The sequence below is a fragment of the Peromyscus californicus genome, unplaced genomic scaffold (assembly GCF_007827085.1).
Source record: "Peromyscus californicus insignis strain IS unplaced genomic scaffold, ASM782708v3 Scaffold_19__1_contigs__length_69161282, whole genome shotgun sequence".
Taxonomy (NCBI): domain Eukaryota; kingdom Metazoa; phylum Chordata; class Mammalia; order Rodentia; family Cricetidae; genus Peromyscus; species Peromyscus californicus.
Genome location: NW_026294491.1, coordinates 50,128,382 through 50,148,083, shown reverse-complemented (window position 1 = coordinate 50,148,083; position 19,702 = coordinate 50,128,382). Strand labels below are relative to the sequence as shown.

At 40.6% G+C, this 19,702-nt stretch overlaps 2 protein-coding genes across 4 annotated transcripts in view; one reads left to right on the top strand and one right to left on the bottom strand.

Annotated features, from left to right (window-relative positions):
- The window catches only part of B3gat2 (beta-1,3-glucuronyltransferase 2), an 80,135-nt gene extending 66,306 nt beyond the window's left edge, over window positions 1-13,829 (top strand). The window contains exons 3-4 of the mRNA XM_052745286.1: window positions 13,217-13,365; window positions 13,445-13,829. Of these exons, the coding sequence (XP_052601246.1) occupies window positions 13,217-13,365; window positions 13,445-13,531 (236 nt within the window). The 3' untranslated portion in view covers window positions 13,532-13,829. The remainder of the gene's footprint in view (window positions 1-13,216; window positions 13,366-13,444) is intronic.
- Window positions 13,830-13,944: 115 nt separating this feature from the next.
- The window catches only part of Smap1 (small ArfGAP 1), a 106,547-nt gene continuing 100,789 nt past the window's right edge, over window positions 13,945-19,702 (bottom strand). For all 3 annotated transcript variants that reach the window (XM_052745283.1, XM_052745285.1, XM_052745284.1), the window contains 3 exons: window positions 18,032-18,197; window positions 16,626-16,933; window positions 13,945-14,884 (listed from right to left, as the gene is read on the bottom strand). In XM_052745283.1, the coding sequence (XP_052601243.1) occupies window positions 14,750-14,884; window positions 16,626-16,933; window positions 18,032-18,197 (609 nt within the window). In that variant the 3' untranslated portion in view covers window positions 13,945-14,749. The remainder of the gene's footprint in view (window positions 14,885-16,625; window positions 16,934-18,031; window positions 18,198-19,702) is intronic.

Here is a 19,702-nt window from a genome sequence, read left to right as displayed (position 1 = left end):
GTGCCGAGACAAGCAAGCACTGTACCCATAAAGGCTCCTTGTTTAGAACACGTTGTGTAGCCAAGGGTAACCTCGCACTCCTGCTCCTCCTGTCTCCACCACAAGTGCTGAGATTAGAGGCGTGTGCCACCATACCTGGAAAGGTTTTCTGGAATGAGTGAATTGACCCAAAGAAATTAAAAATTGAAAGATGTTGTTATTTGGTATAATCTTGGCAATGAGTAATTCAGAACTGACCTAGGGGATAAAGGCAGGCCTTTTTTTCTGGTCATTCCTCGGCTTCAGCTATGTGTGTGCTATATGCCTTAACTACTCACTGAAGAGCAAAAATAACCATCTCCATTTTACATTGGGAGAGAGTGAGGCACAGCACACTAACAGTACTTCTGCAAGTCACTTTAAATAAGTGGTAGGGGTGAGATTTGAACCCAGGAGCACTGGATTAAAAGTTCTCCTGCAGTGATTAGCATTAAAGTAGGTCATTAGGAAATTCCTTACAGTCTACAATCTGGAGCCAGTGAGGCTCCCACTGAGCACTAGAAAACGGCACATGATGCTTTGCCACTGAACCCCTCAAGAAACTAGGAATGATTTCACTGCCGTTACCCCGGGTTGGAACTAAACACAAGTTCCTGTGTCTCTTTTCTGCTCTATTTTTCTGGATTGGCTTAGAGTGGTTTAGTGTGGGCCATTTTAATAATGCGATGGAGAATGTAAATCTCTAATTTCTCCCAACTAAAATGTACAGTTTGTTTTTTACTGCCAGTTAGAAATACCTAACGGGAGTGCCTGAAAGCATGAAATGGTGGGGCTGGCATGCACGCCCGATGCTTCTGCCCTTCACAGGGTGGCGCAGGTTCCATGCCCACCGATCTCTGAACCAGGGGAGTCCCTTCCTCTCTAAACTTCAAAGGCATTCCTGCTCAGAAAACATGGACGGACATTTGAAGAATTCAGTTAGTTAAGGCTCTATAATTCACAGTGGGCCCTTGGGACCAAGTTTTCCATCCATGTTCATCCCGACAGTTACTTTAGAAGATTGCATCTTTAGTTGTCTTTAGACTAGAGTTTTAAATGAATTGTTTATAAAAAGTAATTCTTAGAAGTACTGTAGGTTTCCCCCACAGAGAACAATGACCGCTAAGTGGTTTTCAAGAAGTTTAAAGAAAGTAGACAGTAATTAAAGACAGGGTCGGGGATGCCCTGAAGCAAGCATAAGGTCCCAGTCGGATTAATGGACCTCCACAACCACACTGTAGTTCACTGTGCCTCTTCATTCCTCTTCAGGAGAAGAAAAGGGTTCTAAAGTGGATGAGAAGTAAATATGGCAGCAGTTCTGTTTGCTTGCCGGGCATGGCAGATCACGGGGAACCTGTGTCATGGTATGTCTTTGTCGTGCAGTGGTGTGGGCATGGGTAGGTTTAGAACTACGGAGACATAGAAAACACATACAAGTTCTTGCTCTCTCAAAACTGGATTAGCTGCTACCGGAGTGGGTTGTCGCAAAGCAAGGCCGTCCCCTGTTTGTATCTTCCACGTGTGCCTGCTTCCTGTTTGCCCTTCTGCCATGTGACCATGCCCTTGCCACCACTGTGTCCTTAGACCCTCCATTCTAAATAAACTTCACTTGTTTATAACTCATTCCGTCCCAGTTATTTTGTTATAGCAACAGAAAGGGAACCAAGCAGGAAGTGAAGTTAAATATCAGCACACACACACCACAAGGAGTTTGTGAAATTCGTGCCTATAAGAAATTAGACAACTGGTTCCTAAGTAACCAGTTAGTGAAAGATGAATTTGGCATTCATTTTGAAATGAAAATAGAACTGTAGCACACTAAGACCTATGGGTGCAGGTAATGGAATGTCTTTAAATGCCTGTTGCGGGGGTGGGGGAGGACTCAAGTTAATACTATAACCTTATACCATAAGACACTAGGAAAAGATAAACTAAACACAAGGTGATTTGGAAATGATTGAATACCAAATAAATAAATAGAATAAACCATATGCAGACTAGAAAAGCTAATAAATAAATAAATAAAATAAAAGCTAGAAACTGAAACCATTCTTTTGAAATATAAACAAAGGGGGTTGGCTTGGTGTGGGAGCCCACAAAGGTTTCCTAGTGAGATCTGAGCTTGCTTTACACAGCAAGATTGCATAAGTTGATGAATTGACCAAGCACGTGGTTACCAGGTGTTTGGAAAGGTCTGCACTTGGCTGTGCTAGGGGAAGGTCTTTTGCTCCACCCCTTGGCATTTCTATAAATAGCCCTTTAGAAGAGACAGAAAGGGCCTGTGGATAATGATCCAGGCCCTCCCGAGGCTATCCTGTGTTTCTATCTGTCTCTCTCCTCTCTATATTTCTATCTAAATATTTCTCCCTTCTCCTTACTCAAGAGTACCCTGGGGGAAAAAGTGGGGGCAGGTGCCCCAAGGTAAGAGAACTTGCTATGTAGCATGAGGACCTGAGTTCAAATGCCCAGAACTCATGCAAATTTGAGCATGTTTGTGAATTCCTGTAACCAGTGTGGGGGATGCGGACAGAGAAATCCCAGGAGCTTGCTGGCCAGCCTGGCTAAAATGTCCAGATTCACGTTTAGTGAGAGACCCTGCCTCGAGGGAACTAGGTGGAAAGCAGTAGGAGAAGACACCAACATCTTCTGAGCACACATATGTGAGCACACACAGGCACACACATACATGCATACACATGCCCATGCACACACACACACACACACACACAAAACTTTTTGATGGATTTTCCAGCAGAAAAAGGAGAAGCCTCATTACTAAACTCAGGAATAAAATGAGTATTACTACCAACCTTAGAGAAACTTGGTAAAAATTCAGAGAATTATGAAAAATTGTATCTCAACTTAAAGAACCTAGGTGAAAATGAATTCATGATCAAACTATTAAAACTGACTCAAGAAGAAACAAAATCAGAGCCAACCTGTAAATACACAGTGAGTAAATCAGTAGCCAGCCAAAGTCCAGTGCAGGTGACTTTGTGAATTCTGTTAAATATTTAAAGAAAAATTAATAATCATTCACAAACACTTCCAAATTATAGAGGGGAAATATTTTTGAGTCATCTTGCAGACCAGTATCACTCTGATACCAAAAATGTAACTAAGGAAATAATTATAAGCTCGTCTTCCTTTTATATATAGATGCAAAATTCCTAGATAGGTAGGTAGGTAGATAGATAGATAGATAACTAATATCATCTAAAAACTTTTTGACACGGCCATTCAAACATGACCATATAGGATTATCCCTGGAATGCAAGCTCAGATATAAAAGTCAATGTTGATATATCACATGAATATAAGAGGGAAAAGCCATATGATCGTGCTAATAGATACAAAATTTAAATAGCAGTTGACAAAATTTAAATATTTTTTTATGATAAAAACACTAGGCAGGGGGCTGGAGAGGTAGCTCATCAGCAAAGAAGAGCACTTGCTGCTCCTTCAGAGGATCCAAATTTGGCTCCCAGCACCCATGTTGGGTGACTCACAACCATCTGTAACTCCAGCCTCTGTGGGCATCTGCCTACATGTTCTTATATCTAAACACAGACACAGACACATAAATAAAAATAAATCTAAAAAACAAGACTAGGAGTAGAAGGAAACCGCCTCTATTTGATGGTGTCCATCTATGAAAAACTCAGAGCAAACATTCTTAGCCGCGAAGCCTCTGAGCTTTTTCCTCGGGGATCAAGGATAAGTCTTACTCATCTGTCTTCACCATTGCTATAAAGGCTGTTGCCAAAGCAATTAGGCACGGCAAAGGAAGGGAAAAGCAACCAAGTTGGGTGAAGACAGGAAAGGAAGAAGTAAAATTATCAGTGATGGACTTTCGCATGAGAAAATCCTGGGTTGCCAAATGAGCTCACCAATGCCGAGGGACACAAGAGTGTGAACATCAGCTGGGCATGTGGAGCCACCTTTAATCCCAACATTTGGGAGCCAGAGGCAGGCAAATCTCTGTGAATTTCAGGCTAGCCTGGTCTATGTAGCAAGCTATCAAGGAGCCTATCTCAAAAATTAAAACAAATAAGCAATCAGTTATATTTAGAAACAGTGACAGTGAACAGTCAGAAGATAAAACAAGAACTTTTCATTGTTATTTTTCATTCACAGTTATGTTAAGGATAATAAGATAGTAAAATGAAGTATGGGACCCCTGTACAATGGAGACTAAAAGCAATGAGACTAAAGTGTTGAGTGGAATCACTTCATGTTAATGGATTAGAAGACCTAATACAGGGTGGTGCATACCTTTAATCCCAGCACTTGGGAGGCAGAGCCAGGTGGATCTCTGTGAGTTCTACAGAGTGAGATCCAGGACAGGCTCTAGAACTACACAGAGAAACACTGTCTCGGAAAAAAAAAAAAAAAAAAAAAAAAAAGACCTAATAGAAGTTTCTGATAGTCTTCACACTAATCCATAGCTTCAGAATAATCGGTCAAAATTGTGGTTGTGTGTTTTGCAGAAATTGAGAGAGCCATCCATTCATAAAGAAAAGCAAGAAGTTCAGAATGGCTAAAACAATCTTGGTTGAGGGAGGTTGTAAAGCTAGAGGAGTTACATATCCCAACTTGAAAATGTAATTTATGTCTTTAGTAATAAAGACACTCACTGTAGGACAGTGGTTCTCGGCCTTCCTAATGCTGTGACCCTTTAATACAGTTCCTCATGTTGTGCTGACCCCCAACCACAAAAGTACTTCGTTGCTACTTCATGACTGCAATTTTGCTACTGTTAAGAATTATAATGTAAATATCTGATATATAGGATATCTGATATGTGACGCCTGGGAAAGGGTCATTCAAACCCCAAAGGGGTCTCTACCTACAGGTTAAGCTCTGCCATTCTAGGGCCTGGAGAGGTGGCTCAGTCCATAAAGTACTTGCCTCACAAACACAGGATCTGAGGTTGACCCTCAGCACCATGTCAACTGTGTAAGCATGGTGGCATTCATTTCAAAACCTCAGGGCTGGGAAGATGGAGACAGATGGATCTCTGGTACTTGTTGATGACCCAGTCTGGTGCAACCAGCAAGCTCCAGGTTCTCCCAAACTGTGAGACCTTCCCTTAGAAAACAAGATGGCAGCTCTGAGGAGCAACACCAGAGACTGACCTCTGGCCTCCACTGGCACATGCACACATATACACCCATATATATATACATATATATATATATATATATATATATACATATATATATACACACACATGTGTACCTACACACACACATATTAGCATATGTTAAGTATATAGATTAATGAAATATAATTGGCAACCAAGAAATAAATTCTTATATTTATAGGTCAAATGATTATGCTACAGAGTCTAAAAGAAGCCAATGGTAAAGAATAGTTCTTTTAAAGATTGGTGCCCAAAGCTGGGAATGGCTCAGCATACCATTTGTGGTGGTTTGAATGATCATGGCCCCCATAGGCTCATATGTCGGAATGCTTATTGGAGTGGCACTATTTGAAAGGTTTAGAAGGATTAGAAGTTGAGGCCTTGTTGGAGTAAGTATGTCACTGGGAATGGGCTATGAGGTTTCAAAAGGCCAGGCCAGGCTCAGGCCCAAGCCCAGGCTCAGTCTCTCTCTCTCTCTCTCTCTCTCTCTCTCTCTGTCTCTCTGTTTCTCTGTCTCTGTTTCTCTGTCTCTCTCTGTCTCTCCCTCCCTCCCTCCCTCCCTCCCTCTCCCCCCCCCCCCCCATGGATCAGGGTGTAGAACTTTGAGCTACTTCTTCAGTGTCGTGTCTGCCTGCATGCCACCATGCTTCCTGCCATGATGAAACTGTAAGCAAGCCCACAATTATGGTTTCTTTTATAAAAATTGCCTTGGTCATGGTGTCTCTTCACAGCAAGAACAGTGACTAAGACATGATTTTAATGGCCATGTGTGTATGTGTGTGTATTGGTGTATGATTCATACATACATATGTACACATATAGTGTATATATGTGTGTGTGTATATATTTTAACCAGGAGCAGTATTGAAATTTACATATGCAATATTCCAAGAGGCAGTATATGCTTTGATAGGAAGAGCTATGAGAGGCAGAGGTACCACATGTATCTTCCTTTTCCCAACAAGTTCTATGACTAGAATGTGTGTGTGTGTGTGTGTGTGTGTGTGTGTGTGTGTGTGTGTGTGTGTGTGTGTGTGTTTTATTTTGGACTTAAAATAATCATTTTTCTTTTTAAGTGGATGGAGATTTTTGAAATTAATTGCTATCAGTAGCATTGAAAGAGCATGTCTAGGGGCTAGATGATTGCTTTGTGGTTAAGAGAAGTTAAGTTCTTCCAAAAGACCCAGGTTCGATTCCCAAAACCACAGGACTCACAATCATCTATAACTCCAGTTCCAGGGGATCCAGTGTCATCTTCTGGCCTCTGCAAGCAAAGCACCAGGTATGCATGGGGAGCACAGATATACATGCAGGCAAGACACCTATGCACATAAAATAAATTTTTAAAAAGCATGTATGTTGAGTCCAGTGCCACTGGCCAGCGATTAATATGTTGTGATCAGATTATAAAGGCCTTGCTGCCAGAAACCATGCTGCAGGAAGCAGGAGTGAACTTGATCTGCAGAAGACCTGTCTACACAGAGTGAGAGAAGAAAGTGTGCTAGCAAGTCAGGTACATGGAGGTGAGACCAGGTTGGTGGCTGTCCAGCAGGAAACAGTGGCAACTGCTGTTGATGCTACTTGCTGGGTGAGAAAGCGAAGCCTTGCTTCTTTTTATTCTATGTACTTTGTACCCATCTGTGCGAACTTTACGTTAAAAAACAAATGGGGGGTGTGCTTATTTCAGTGGCAAGGATCTCCACTGCATTGCTGAATAAAAGGAGTACTGTCTGTGTCTCATTCCGCCCTACAGGAGTTTGAGTCAGTCTTTGCATCTGGAAGTAAAATGTCTTCTATTTCTTTCTTTCTATTTTTTTCTTTCTTTCTTCCTCTCTTTCTCTTTTTTTTTTTCCTTTCCTTTGGATGCTCATCATCAAGTTGAGAAAGTTCACCTTCATTATTGGTTCAATGAGAGCCACCACCCTCCCTTTAGTTATGAAGATAATTGGATTTTGTCAAATGAGTATTGACCATCTATCAGGACAGCTTTTCCTTTTGCATTTTCTAATAGTGAATTATACAGCTCAGAACATGACCTTGTGATCTTGAGATTAGCATATATGGTCATGGCTTATTGCCCTTTAAAGGCTGGAGTGGACGTGAAGAAGCTTGGGTGGGTCTTCTGCCTTTCTTCATGAGCTTTGTTGGCACTTTTCTTGTAATGGTTTGCATAGTGTTTGGTATCAGGGCGAGGCTGGCCTTCAGGATAATTTGAGAAGTAGTCCTTCCTTTTTATTAAAAATAGAAATTAGTATGGCTATTATTTGTTCTTTAAATGACTGCTGGGATTCACCAGGGAGGCTGCCTGGCCCTATAAAGTAGTATCGCAAGGTGGCTTAACTGTGAACTTTATTTCTTTCATTATTAGGCTATTCTAGGTTCGCTGTGGCTTTGGTCGTTTGTCTCTCAATATGTCTATTATAATCTGAGGTGTCCAAATCTCTGTCATAAAGTTAATATTTTTTGTTATTCATATTACTAGAGCTTATTCTCTCAGTATTGGTGGTTTGTGCATTCTACTTCTCAAGAAGTTATGGGAAGATGTTTATTAGTGTATTAGTTACTTTTCTGTTGCTGTGACAAAGAAAAAGCGTCGTGACCAGAAGCAACTTAGAGAAGAGTGTATTCAGTCTTACAGTTCCAGAGGAGCAAGAGTCCACTGTGGTGGGGAGCAAGCAGCAGGCTTGGTGGCAGGAGCAGGAAGCTGAGAGCTCACATCTTCAGTCAAGAAAACTACATAAGGAGGGTGATGCTGTGTACTCTAAAAAGCCTGCCCGAGTGACATACTTCCTCCAGCAAGGCCTCGCCTCCCAATCCTTCCCAAGCAGTGCCACTGGGGTCTGAGTTCAAATATCTGAGTCTATGGGACATTTCCCGTTCACACTACCTCAGTCAGTTTTCTTCTTCTTCCAAAGAAGCAGACTTTATTGTACACTCTCTATCCCTTTCCTGTTTCTCTTCAGTGATTTCTGCTCTTATGTTTGATAGTACTTTAGTACTTGGGTTTGGTTTTCTAGTTTATAAAAGTGAGACCTCATCTTTCTAGTTTAGCATTTAAAGATATTTTTGAAAACTATTTTTGCCGTTTGGTGTACTGCTCTATATAGTCTCAGCTACTTAGGAGGCTAAGGCAGGAGGTCCCAAACCTGTCTATTGGAGCATCTGGACAACATAGAGACACCTTTCATTTAAAAAGTGATTTTTGGAATTGGGAAGATGGCTCCAAGAGTTATGTGCTTGCTACGCAGACAGGAGAGCTCAAGTTCGGATCTTTGACACCCATGTAGACAGGTGGGTGTGGTGGCACATGCCTGTTACTCCAGCATGGGTGGGGGCTGAAGACAGGAGGATCTGATAGGTTTATAGCTGGCCAGTTTAGCCAGTTGACTGGCTCCAGATTCAGTGAGTGACCATCCCCCAAATAGGGTGGAGAGTGAGAGAACACCCCACGTTTTTCTCTGGACTCTACCCCCGTGTACAGTTCTACCGCCCACACATACATGCACACACACACGTATACCGCCACAATAATTTTCCAAGTACCTCAGACTGACTTTCACGTCTTGTTTTCACTTGTATTCAGCTAACCACTTTCTCACTTCCCTTGATTTGACCTGTAATTTACTGTTCCCAAATATTTGAAACTTAATCTGTTATTGAATCTTTTAAATTCTACCACACTAGAGGCAGCATACTTTGTAGAATTTGCATTATTTTAAGTTTTGGGGGGAACTGGTTTATGACTTCTACTATGGTTTGTCTGATAACATTCCAATCATGTGTGAGGATTGGATAAGGTGCTATTATGGTTAGAGTGATCTTCATTTAGGTTATGCTGGCTGACAGGGCTGCTCAGGCTTTATATATCGTCACTGAATGACGGCTGGAAACTTTGTCATGACTTCTCCATATTTTTGTCTTCCTCTCATGTTTCATTCCAATTCTCTAGCACTAGTCTTGTTTTTATTTCATGTTAGTAGTTTCACTTGTTCATCTTTACTGATCCTTTATTCTTTAATGTCTCGTGTTAATTCTACCCAGGACAATTTACATCTCCTTGTATTTCTATCATTGAGATGACTTTGTCCCTTTCTTATCTCTCGGCACGCTCACATCTCATCAGTCTTCTTGGATATGAAACATTTACACTCTAATGAGTATATTCATTATACTCTATAATTCTGTCATCTACATCATTTCTGGATTTGTTTCTCTTTGTTATGCCATTTTATTTTCTTGCTTCCTTGTATACCAGACAGTTTTGGTTCTGAGACATTTTGAATTTTAAATTGTTGAGTACTGATTGATATGCATGTATATGTAATATGAACACACAAACATAATATATGCTGCATTATAAGTGTGTAAATGTTTTTGAGCGTTGTACTGGGACACAACCAAGTTATTTGGTGGCACTTTTATCTTTTCAAGGCTTGTTTTTAAATTTAGGCAGGAGCATCTAGGCTTTCAGAGCTGATCTGACCCCATACTAGCCAGCCATATTTCATATTCCATGTTCCATGCAGGTGCTGCAGCTACTATTAGGTTGTTGTGTTCCTGCTGATGAAGATGTGAATGCTCCCCAGCTGAGTCATGTAACTAATTAATTCACTTGCTCCTTTTTAGTTCTCTACTTGGCCCGGGGACTTCTGCAGACATCAGCTGATCACACTGAAGGCGTGCGACCTTCTACCCACCAAAGAGCTTTTTTGCTCTGCAGATTCTTGCTATGGCTTCCTCAAGATCAGTTGTCAACTAAAAGAGACTGTAGAGTTTGGGGGGGGGGTGTCTTTGCCCGTGGAGTGGCCTCTTCAGAGAAGCTCTGACAGCTTTAGGGCTGACATTTATCTATTCTCAGAGAGCTCTATCGTATGTTTCACTCCCAAAGTCTGAACGCTTTTGTTTGTTTTTCGAGACAGGGTTTCTCTGTGTAGTTTTGGTGCCTGTCCTGGATCTCGCACTGTATACCAGGCTGGCCTCGAACTCATAGAGTTCCTCCTGGCTCTGCCTCCCGAGTGCTGGGATTAAAGGCGTGCGCCACCACCGCCTGGCCACTTTTCTTGTTTATATAATCATTTGGCTTTAAAAAAAAAAAAGTATTTTCTCTGCATGTACACACGTGCATACCTAGTGCCCACAGAAATCAGAGGGTGATGGAAGCCTTGGAACGGACTTACAATGATTGTGAGATACCACATGAGTGCTGGCAACTGAACATGGGCCCTCTAAAAAAGCAAACTTAGCCAAAGAACCATTTCTTCTCCAATTCCCCTGGGGTTTTATCTTGTCCAGAAATTAAATGGATTGTTGGATACTTCTGTTCCACCTTGTTTCCGGCCGGCACTCAGAAAGGATGCTGAGGCAAGCCCTTCCCTCTGCCTATTAAGCAATATGTTCTCCCTCCCCGTTGTTAGATGTTAAGGAAGCCAAGTCTTCACATCAAACAGTCACTTTTCACTGGCATAGCACATTTTTCCTCTAACTTACCCAGACAGAAAACCCTACTCCTATGGTTTTTGTCAGGATCCTAATACCTCAAAAGACACAGCAGTACCTTTAAAGCTAAATCAGTCACTGAAGATATAATGCTTGAGGCACAAATACTTGCAAAACTGAAGAAAACCCAAGACACCCATAGCAGATTGGAAATCAATGGTCAGGAGCTAAAAATTCTGCCTGTTTCCAAGGGAGACTGTTTTAGCTCTCCCTGGCATCTCATGAGAACAGAGGATTTCCCCCAAAGCAACCCAGTTTGACCTACTTACCTTATGATGCCTGTTTGCTGGCTGCTGACCTGCTTCCTGAGCAGAGAATGGGCAGAGCTAGCTAAGGTAAATGAGGAACATCTGGATTATGTCCTCCCTCCTCCTGGTCCCTTTGTTAGAAAGTAGGTTGCTTTGCTCCTGGAATAAGCCCCTCCCTGAGGTCTTTGAGGGCACTGCTGTTCAGGTGCATATCTTTCTCCAGTGAGAACAAGAGGGGAGGGCACCCAACAAAAACAATGGTAGCTTCAGGACTGGCTGTGGCCTGGGCTTCATTTTACTAAGGAGCTCCACCTTACTATGAGATATTCCAGAACCAGGGAGATGGAGAAAATACTCATCTAATTTGAATCCTTCAGTGGCTGCAGATGAGTTTAACATCTTAGGGGACAATGAAGGAAAATCAGGTCTAAATGGTTTCATATTTTCAGAATTACTTATGCATAATTTGGATCATTGTGTGTGCATATGAAAATCGCGATATAAAAATCAGTGCCTTGAAGCCAGTAAAGAATATGCCAGAAGCGCCAGTATGACTGAGGACAGACTTCCATTTAAATAAAGATTAAAGCACATGAAAGAAAGCAAGAAATCATTAACATTAATCTGATTTGCTCTCATGAGAAAAGGCACTTTATTAATGTCAAGCTTTGGTTATGCTGCTGAATGAAGTCTTGTGCTGACCTAGCTGTGTCTGATGAAGACTTCAGATCTTATTAGTCATGTGACATGTATGTGGCCTGGCTCTGCTCCCAAGAACTTTCTCAAGCTCTTTACCTGTCTACTAGAATTTTTGCAACTGTGAATGGTGGCTGGTACTACTCAACCCTTGGTACTGTTTACACAGTGGCAGTTATTTGCATACTGCAATCTTCTGCACAGTGCTCTGCTTCAGAAGAATCTTCCTTTAGATTAAACTACATTAAATACCAGGGTTGAGTTTTCATACTTCCATTGCAGATTAAGAAATGGGGACATTATAGAGTTAACAAAGGTGAAATGACTTGGCCAGTGTCCAAATGCAAAGCCCTAGTCAAAACCAAAAGGCTGGTCATCCAAATGTAGTGTTGCTTACTAGAATGCACAGTGGGCTTCCATAAAGCATTGGTGGAGACACTGGAGTCTGAAGGCCATTTTAAGGGTCCTGTTTTTTAATTTTGCTTCACTCAGCACTTTTGAACATAGCTAATTGTTAACTTTTTCCAAGAGGCAGCAAGGTCCAGGGCACATTGACTGACCAGTCTGGCATCTGGAGGTGATGGGAGTGATGATGTGGTCTTCTCACAGCTCATCTATTACTATCTGATGATGTGGTTTTCTCACAGCTCATCTATTACTGTCTGATGTTAAATTTCCCCAAAAAGCAGCAGAAATCCACTGCCAATAAGAGGACACAAAGTACCTATGGAGAAGTTCCTGGGGCTTGGCTCTCAACCCATCAGCCCCCAGAGGGCCTGAATTTAGTGTCATATTGCCAGGACCAAAGGTTCAGGCTTCAGACTTCTAAAACAGTCACATGTGGAGTTGGCTTTGGAATGCATTGGGATGTATTTCAGCAGGTTAAACAGTGACAGTTCTGTGATATAAACAAATCACTGGAGGGAGCTCATTCTTCTTTGTCTTTGCAGTGCTGAAGGTTGAACTCGGGGCCTCAACACATGCAAGGCCAGTGCTCTACCACTAAGCGATAGCCTTTGTATTTTAAACACTCAAGACAAAAACCAAATTTATCAAATGACTTAATATTGCCTGCACTGATTTCTAAGTTCCCTTCCTTCATGCTTAAAGAGTGAAATTAATGATTATAAATTAGGTAATATTTATTTTTCATATGGTCATAGTATCTCTACTACAATCTTCTCAATGTCAAGTCATTTGGAACAATGCTGACCTTGATGATAAAGCACACATTAATGATGCCAAAAGCAGTCAGGAAGGCTAGGTTAGCACTCCAATACCACAAGGACAGTTAAGGCATCCCGTCTGACACTCCTCAGCTGCGATAATGCAGAGCATCAAATGTGGTGCTGTGGTGACATCTCTGAGCTAGTAGCTTTTAAAACTCACCTTCTATTATCAACAGACTTGACTTCATATTGTGTTAGATATCCTCAGAGAGTACAAAATCACAGTGACTAATTTTTCTTTGAGACGGTATGCAGGCAATGCTCCTAATCATGTTTGAACGCCAAAATCTAACCACATAGTAGTTATTTGTACTTTATGATGTGGCCACAATTACAAAGGGAAAAAGTACACCAATAATTATTTTTCTTTATTTCATACAAAGGCTTTGCTGTGAGTCTGCAAGTCATCTTGTCCAATCCTAAAGCTGTATTTAAGCGCCGTGGATCCCAGCCAGGAATGCAAGAATCTGACTTTCTAAAGCAGATAACAACAGTTGAAGAACTGGAACCAAAAGCTAGTAACTGCACCAAGGTATTTATTCATCTCCCTCACGCTGCTGGACCTTGAGTGTTGATAGTGCGGCTGCTTAAACTATCGCCCTCCTCCATAGGTTCTCGTGTGGCACACTCGGACAGAGAAGGTCAATCTAGCCAATGAGCCCAAGTCCCACCTGGACACAGTGAACATTGAGGTGTAGCTGCCAAGACCAGCAGGTGTAGAAGGGCAAGTCTGGAGTTTAGGCTGCAGTTCATTCAGGTATTGTTCCTTTTTCTTCAGTCTTTCCTGGCAGCCGATGGACATCTGGTTAAACAGCTAACTGGATGCTACAAAATGTGTTGTCTTCATTTGTTCTGCATGTGTTCTCAAAAACGTAACTGGGAAGATTTTTGTACAATGAACTACATGACACTGAAAAAAAACACTGAGTATCTCATGTATTGCTGCTCCCTCCCTCCAGCCATCTCATAAATGATGGAATAGGCTTTAGAACCTGATGATGAGCATTTTGTCAACTAAACAGTCCCGGTTCTTCGCTCCACAACATGAAATATTTGGAAAGGTGGTGGCAGTGTACACTGTAGAAAATAAAACCCACAAATAAAAAAGGTGTGTGGATTCATCTGTTTAATATAGGGAAATAACATTTTGTCAATACTAGGCACCATAAAATGTAAACACAATTACTGTCATAAACCTGGACATACCTTCAAGGATTAAAAGTGGCTTTGTTTTAGTTACCCTGTGTGCATATAGTGCAGAAAAAAAGGTCTTCGTAATAGCACTATGTACATGAGAAGAGGTCCAAATTACAAGAGGCAGCAAAAATTTGAATTCTTGAAACATTCATTAAGTTTGACAGTAACATCCAGGTTTATCTTCCTTTCACTAACCACATTCCCTGTTAAGCACATCATAACAACAGCACAGTGAAGTGAGTGATGAAGAAAAGAATTTGATACACTAGAAAACAGTGCTCAGTGATACATTTACATTCTATTATATGATTAAACATTGGATCATACAGTACCTTCCTACAGGATTACTGGCTAATTTGGGGTTGGGGTTTATACTGTTAGAAGTATTACTAACATGATAACTACTTCCCTTATATGCAAACATTAGAGCTATAATTTTGAGAATAAAACCGATTATGCAAGTTAACTGAGCAGCTTCTCAATGTGGCTTATGACATCATGGGAAATATGAGCAAAGCTGCCCTCCACAGAAGATGGTTTCTCAACCTGCTTTCACATCTAATTTAATCAGCACAGACCAACACGGTCAATCAGGTAATTCTTAATGTGAACAAATGGGGGAAAAGAAAATACATATGTACATGAATAAACGGGAACTAGATGCCTTTGTAGTGAGGAATGTCGGGTGTTGGTTTTGGATGGAACTCTGTTGCAGCTTTTCACTTCCACAGTTGTGTGCTCAGAGTCTGCCCAGATGAGCTTCCAGACCACCCTGCTGTTGTGCTGGGGGGCTGGCCAAAACCTGTGGTAGGGTTTGCACTACTGAGACTCATGCCAGCCATTTGCTGATTCATCTGTGAAACACATAAAAGGCTTAGTTTACGAGGATTGTTCACTTTTCATTCTGGATTCTTAGCTACAGACAGACATTTCATCATTAATATGAAAAGGAGTCAGAGCAGCAATGGAAGTAGACCACGCCTAAGTACCTCTATTGAATCAAATCGCTTTGTTCCTTGTTTTTCCCTGTGTTTAGCACTACTTAGGAAGTAACCCATACTTAATTCACTTTCTATACTCAAATTTTTATCCCAAAGATTAACCACAATTGAAAAAAATACCACAGTAATCTTTGAATTTGTATGTGAGCAGATGAGCCCATCACTCTTTCAACTACATGAGGGTATTTCTTAGACTGAGAAATTTTAAAAATTTAAAACATCCTAAAATTACCCTAACATTTTACAAAATACCTGTAATTCTCTACTAACATCCTAAATGGCTGTAGTATACTTTTACAACATTAAAAAGGTCATATAGCATATGTTTTAACAGCTAAAATTAAATTTCATTATACGCTATAAAATAAAAGACTACATGTATTTTTCTTTCAGGCTACAGTCCAGTATATTTATCAGCCTCTTAGCTAACCCAGTGGTTCTCTTACTACCAAGGTTGACGATGGAACAGGAAAGGCAGGATTTACCATAATATAGTTCCAAGCCTACTATCAGTGGTAAGGGTGTTCTTTTTGCAGGGTTTTTGTACGACACAATAACCATGTCAGCACTCCAATGTGTCTAAAGGCAGGCAGATCACATCTTCCCTTTTGCTCACAGATACTCTCATGGCCTTGCTGACAGCACTGTGGTTCTTCACTGGCTCATCTGTAATTTAACCTGAGCTGAGTGAACCTCAGCATCTTTGCCACAGAAAAGCTGTTACTAACATCTGGCTCTTATAATTTCTGAGGTTTCCAGTACATACACACGTGGTTCATGTATTCCAATAAACCACATTGTAAGATATTTGGTGATTTTGCTAATGTTTGTTAGAAATCAATGCTCTGAAGGTAAAACTACTGGTCTTACAGAAACCAAGACCATTATGATGTAGGAAAGGGAATGCTAACACGAACATTAATTCAAAAGCCTTTGTCTGTAGAGCTACAGAAGTCAGAACAGCACTTAATACGGAAATGTTACTCACGGCTTAAAACTAACCCAGATAGACATGGAATTTATCAGTGACTACCTGAGGTAAGCAGTCCCTATGATAACATAGGGACTCTTGAGCTAATGGATGCTCCTCATAAAATCACAGGCAGTAACCATATGACAGAGACAGCCTTGATCCCTCATTAAACTGTGCTTTGAGAATATGAAGCTGGCTTTCTCATTGGTAAGAGTTAAGCAAAAAGGATCCAAGCTTACTATTGGAGACAGACTGGTCTAAGTGGACTTCTAAAAGACCCCACCCAGGAGCAGAAGAGGATGTGGTGTCTCTCATAAGCTGTGAAAGATAACTTCTAGCTAGTACAGGTAGATTAGGCATGTACACCATTACAACATTATTACAGGCTGAAATGGGAAAAGGAAAATCCTAACATTTATTTACAGAATACTCTTAAAATAAGGACAGTAACAAGTCATTTATCTAGCTGATAAAACCTCATGACATCTATAAACACTTGGATCTGATCAAACTTATCTCTATTCAATTCTTTTGCTACATCATTAGATTTCAAAACAAACTACTCATAATATACACATAGTTTCTTGGATTTTGAGATGAAAGACAGTTCATGAGCCCTACCTGTGAGAGGTTCCACTGAGGCTGCTGAGCTTGTGGAAGGCCAAACTTGCTCTGTGGTGCACCCATTTGTCCCACCATTCCTCCTTGAGGGCCAACAACGTTCTGAGGAAGTGGCATCACTCCAGTCTGTGCATTTCCCATAAACCCATTGGGCATGGGCATGCCCACCATCATGCTTGTATTCTGTCCCATCATATTTCCTATAAGACCAGGAGCCGCAGGCACTGGTACGCCCATGGAAGGAAAACCTTGAAATGCAGTTGCTGCTTGTGAGGTAAATGGCATATTTGTGGGTCCCATAAACACACCTGTATTGTAAGAACCATGAATTAAAACAAACCAACAAACCAAAAAACAAAACAAAACAGATCAAGAAGAGGCTCTTGTATATGGCTGCACTCATCTCCAGATACAGAAAAGGGGTCATAAAATAACCCACACCTCAACCTTCAGAGCCTGTTAGTTCCATAATGCAGACAGATGTACGTCTATTGTGAAAGCCAAATGCACAGCCTGAGACTGCATGCTGCTCCTGCTGACTCGCACCACTGCTTTCTCACAAACCAACCAGTCAGGAAGAGAGGTGGTTATTTGCTTTTATGAGGAAGTAGGTAAGTGGCCACACAGTTTCAGTCTATATATGAGATGAGCTTATTTTGGAGAAAAGGGTCTGATGGATTAAAACTGAATGAATAGTATGCTTATATTTCACTATAATGATAAGGCATTTCCAAGTTTTGCATAATTATATATATGTGTGTGTGTGTGTGTATATATATATAATACCTCTTTCCTAGCCATATTTAGCAGCTGGAGCAAAGCAGGTTTTGCTCATCACATCTTGAACACAATGGGTCTGACAATATGCAGGTACAGTCTGAAGACTGCCACTACTTCTCTCAAGAACTAGTGTCACTTGTAATAAAGGATGTTATAACTTGCAGAAGCAAAAGGTTCTATAATGGTAGATTAAATGCTTTTAACTTTTCAAATGTATACACACACACACACACACACACACACACACACACACACACATACATATGTGTGTGTGTATATAATTCTGACTGCTTTTGTTTTATTTGTTTGCCTGAAGAGGAAATAGAGTGTACACAACAAGTCAAACTTCATGTAAATCAAATTCCAATAATTCTTCAAAGATAATTCATGTCCTATAAACTTGTAGAACAATATTAAGTGATTTGTGAACAACCTGTCAAGTCTCAAATGAATAAAGTTTTGTGAATCCTACACTGTTTAATTCTAATGCTTCATTCATTTCTGTTATATAGACTACAGAGAAGTATCCACTACTACCATAGGAAAATGCAACTGATATTACAGTTTCAAAGGATGTACTCTATAATACCACAGTCTTCACTGGAAGCAGAGTTAACATTAATTACCAGGAGTGCTTTGCTGTGTTCCGGTACCATATAGAGATAAGATGGAGTCTTTGGAGAGTTGTTTCTTTGCTACTTCTTCTGACTTTATAGTTTGCTCAGTGAACAGATCCAGATCCCCAGATGTTACGGTAGACAGGCTAGCAGCTGCTGGTACAGAGGCTGTCCCCTAGGTAAAACGTCAAAATAAACTGTTAATTTCTACATAGCACAGCTTATTTATTACTTAAAATTCATATAAAATTGGGCCGGGCGGTGGTGGCGCACGCCTTTAATCCCAGCACTCGGGAGGCAGAGGCAGGCGGATCTTTGTGAGTTCGAGGCCAGCCTGGTCTACAGAGCGAGATCCAGGAAAGGCGCAAAGCTACACAGAGAAACCCTGTCTCAAAAAACCAAAAAAAAAAAAAAAAAAACCAAAAAAAAAAAAAAAATTGGGAGTAAATTATAAGAGGTAAAATAGTAACATCTATAAAGATCATTTTTGAGCCCATCTAAGAGCATCTAGAATGAAAGTACAATGTTTCACAATGTGACCTGTTAGCATAAACCAAGGAGACTGAATTTAGCAGCTGAAGCAAAGCAGGTTTTGCTCATCACATCTTGAACACAATGGGTCTGACAATATGCAGGTACAGTCTGAAGACTGCCACTACTTAAGAACTAGTGTCACTTGTAATAAAGGATGTTATAACTTGCAGAAGCAAAAGGTTCTATAATGGTAGATTAAATGCTTTTAACTTTTCAAATGCTACACCATAAAACATTTATGCACCTATTCTAGGTCACTTTAACAATACTAAAATGCTTCAAATCCAGAAGTGAAAATATTCAGTCTGCATGCTATTTTGAAGCAAATCAACACAAGTAATTTAGATATTTAATACAAGTTTCCCCTTAATCTATTAACACAAAGATATGATTGCATAATCACAACTGACAGTCTTCCTTACTGATTTGTTTTAAGTATGAAAAAAAATTAAAGATTCCCTGAAGACTAGTAAATGCTGGCTCACATTCTTCTGAAACTACAGATTGAGCTGAGTAGCAGTAGAAGTTAAATTCATACATTTACTGTCCTGGATAAAACATTATGCAGTAAATTACTGTCAAAGCATTTTATTCAAACTTATTTAAGCAGAACCATATTTTAAATCTATTATGACTAATTTAGCAAGACTTATGAGAGACATCAAAAAGGCTGTCTTATTTTGCAAAAGCTCTAAAATGTGTAAGAAATTAGACACGATAGAATACCAAAACTATAGTGTCTTTTAATCTGACTATATCTTAGTTACCAACGAAGAAGCATAGGACCACAGAGGCCAGCACAATGGTCCCTGAAGAAGCATAGGACCACAGAGGCCAACACAATGGTTCCTGAAGAAGCATAGGACTACAGAGGCCAGCACAATGGTTCCCAGCTGGACTGGATCCCTACCCCTGAGTCTTGGGATAGGGTGCCCTTACATCTGTATGTCACCTGACTTCTTTCCTATGAAATGAGGACAGGCTTTGTACCTACAAGGCTTTGCACAAAAAAGGGTTAACTACTCAATATTTATTATTAACACTGATAACAAAATGACATCACTACATGATCCTTTCATCACATTTCACCTCTGTGCAACACAGGAATCTACTCAACCCCTTGGTTTCCACTCTTGATGAATGAGA